Source organism: Chaetomium globosum, genomic scaffold (assembly GCF_000143365.1).
Source record: "Chaetomium globosum CBS 148.51 scaffold_22 genomic scaffold, whole genome shotgun sequence".
Classification (NCBI taxonomy): domain Eukaryota; kingdom Fungi; phylum Ascomycota; class Sordariomycetes; order Sordariales; family Chaetomiaceae; genus Chaetomium; species Chaetomium globosum.
Window position 1 is genome coordinate 1 of NT_166009.1, and position 1,224 is coordinate 1,224.

General features: G+C 55.2%; 1 protein-coding gene across 1 annotated transcript in view; it reads right to left on the reverse strand.

Moving 5' to 3' along the window:
- Window positions 1-259: 259 nt before the first annotated feature.
- CHGG_11115 (uncharacterized protein) overlaps window positions 260-1,224 on the reverse strand; it is a gene marked incomplete at both ends in the record, with an annotated part of 6,316 nt that continues 5,351 nt past the window's right edge. The window contains 3 exons of the mRNA XM_001230261.1: window positions 260-379; window positions 522-790; window positions 864-1,089. Coding sequence (XP_001230262.1) covers window positions 260-379; window positions 522-790; window positions 864-1,089 — 615 coding nt within the window. The remainder of the gene's footprint in view (window positions 380-521; window positions 791-863; window positions 1,090-1,224) is intronic.

Below are 1,224 nucleotides of genomic sequence, written 5' to 3' on the forward strand. Positions count from 1 at the left end.
CTCAGAGTGCTCGGTGACGGGCGCCTTCCCAGGCTGAGCTTCTCGGACCTAGTTACTCTGAGAGAGCCGCTGGGAGGGAGTTTTCTGTTCAGGGTCCGCGGCCTGTTTCCCCGGTATATATATTTGTCGGAAAAAAAGCCTCCCGCGGGGGCCACCACGCGCGTTCTAGGAGTTTTGGCGAGTTTGTTCTCCTCTCACCTTCCGGAAAATAAATTTTGCGGGGGGGGGCGTTTTTTATAAAAAAAAGACACTTCTTCTGTCACGGGGCGAGGTCAGGGGAGTCGCGGGACAGGGTCAGGTTCTGGCTAATGACTGAGTTGTGCGATGAGGAGAGAGGAAGCTCTCGCAAGGGGACGCTAACGGAGAGGAGATCCTGCTGCTAGTGTGGGTCCAGGTCGCGTGGGCACGTGCTGCCCACGTGACCCAAGCAGGTCAGGCTTGGTGCCGTGACAGTACTCCCCCTCTCAAAGACGGTTTGGTCCCCAAACCACTATCCTAATATATTAAACATCAAAATGTACCTTCTTCCTAGGCCTTCCGCGGGGTCGCTTGTCCTTTACCCAATTAGGCGGCCCGGGCTTCTCTGGGTATTTGTCATGGAAGAGTTTCAGAACGTCCTTGCAGCCTTTCAAGTCTTGCTCGGGTTGCCATGTAGGCTCATCGTAGTGCTTCCATTTAACAAGGTAGGTAAGTCCGGATGTCTCCTTGTCCTCGTCGTGTACGTCTAGGATCTTCTCGAATTGCCACTCGTCTTGGATAATCCCATCGTCGTCCCGTTTAGCAATCCTTCCTTTGACGTTACGCCGCTCCGCCGCGTTGAGCTCGTCTTGTCCTTGAATGGAGGGGGCCTCGTATAAGCGAACTTTGAGAGGTATGGAAGCTCTTATCGACCTTGATGTTGTCCGGGAGGTCCACGACGACGGCGCCCTTATACACCTTCAGCACAGGGAACGGTCCGTCCCATTTGTCGTCCCATTTCTTCTTCGGCCGGTTCGTTGCCATGTGTTCAAGGCTGACCATGACTTGGTCACCTGGGCGGAATGTTGGTGCTTCGTCCCTACGGGCGTTGGCGTTGTCCTCGTACCGTTGCTGGGATTGTCTGGTTAAGGCCGTCAATTGAGTCAGGATTCGCTCGAAACGCAATGCGACAGCGTCTGCACGGAGGTACTCCTTCTTCATATGGTCGGAGAGGTTAGGCGGCCGCGGCTGCGGTGGCTCAACCCC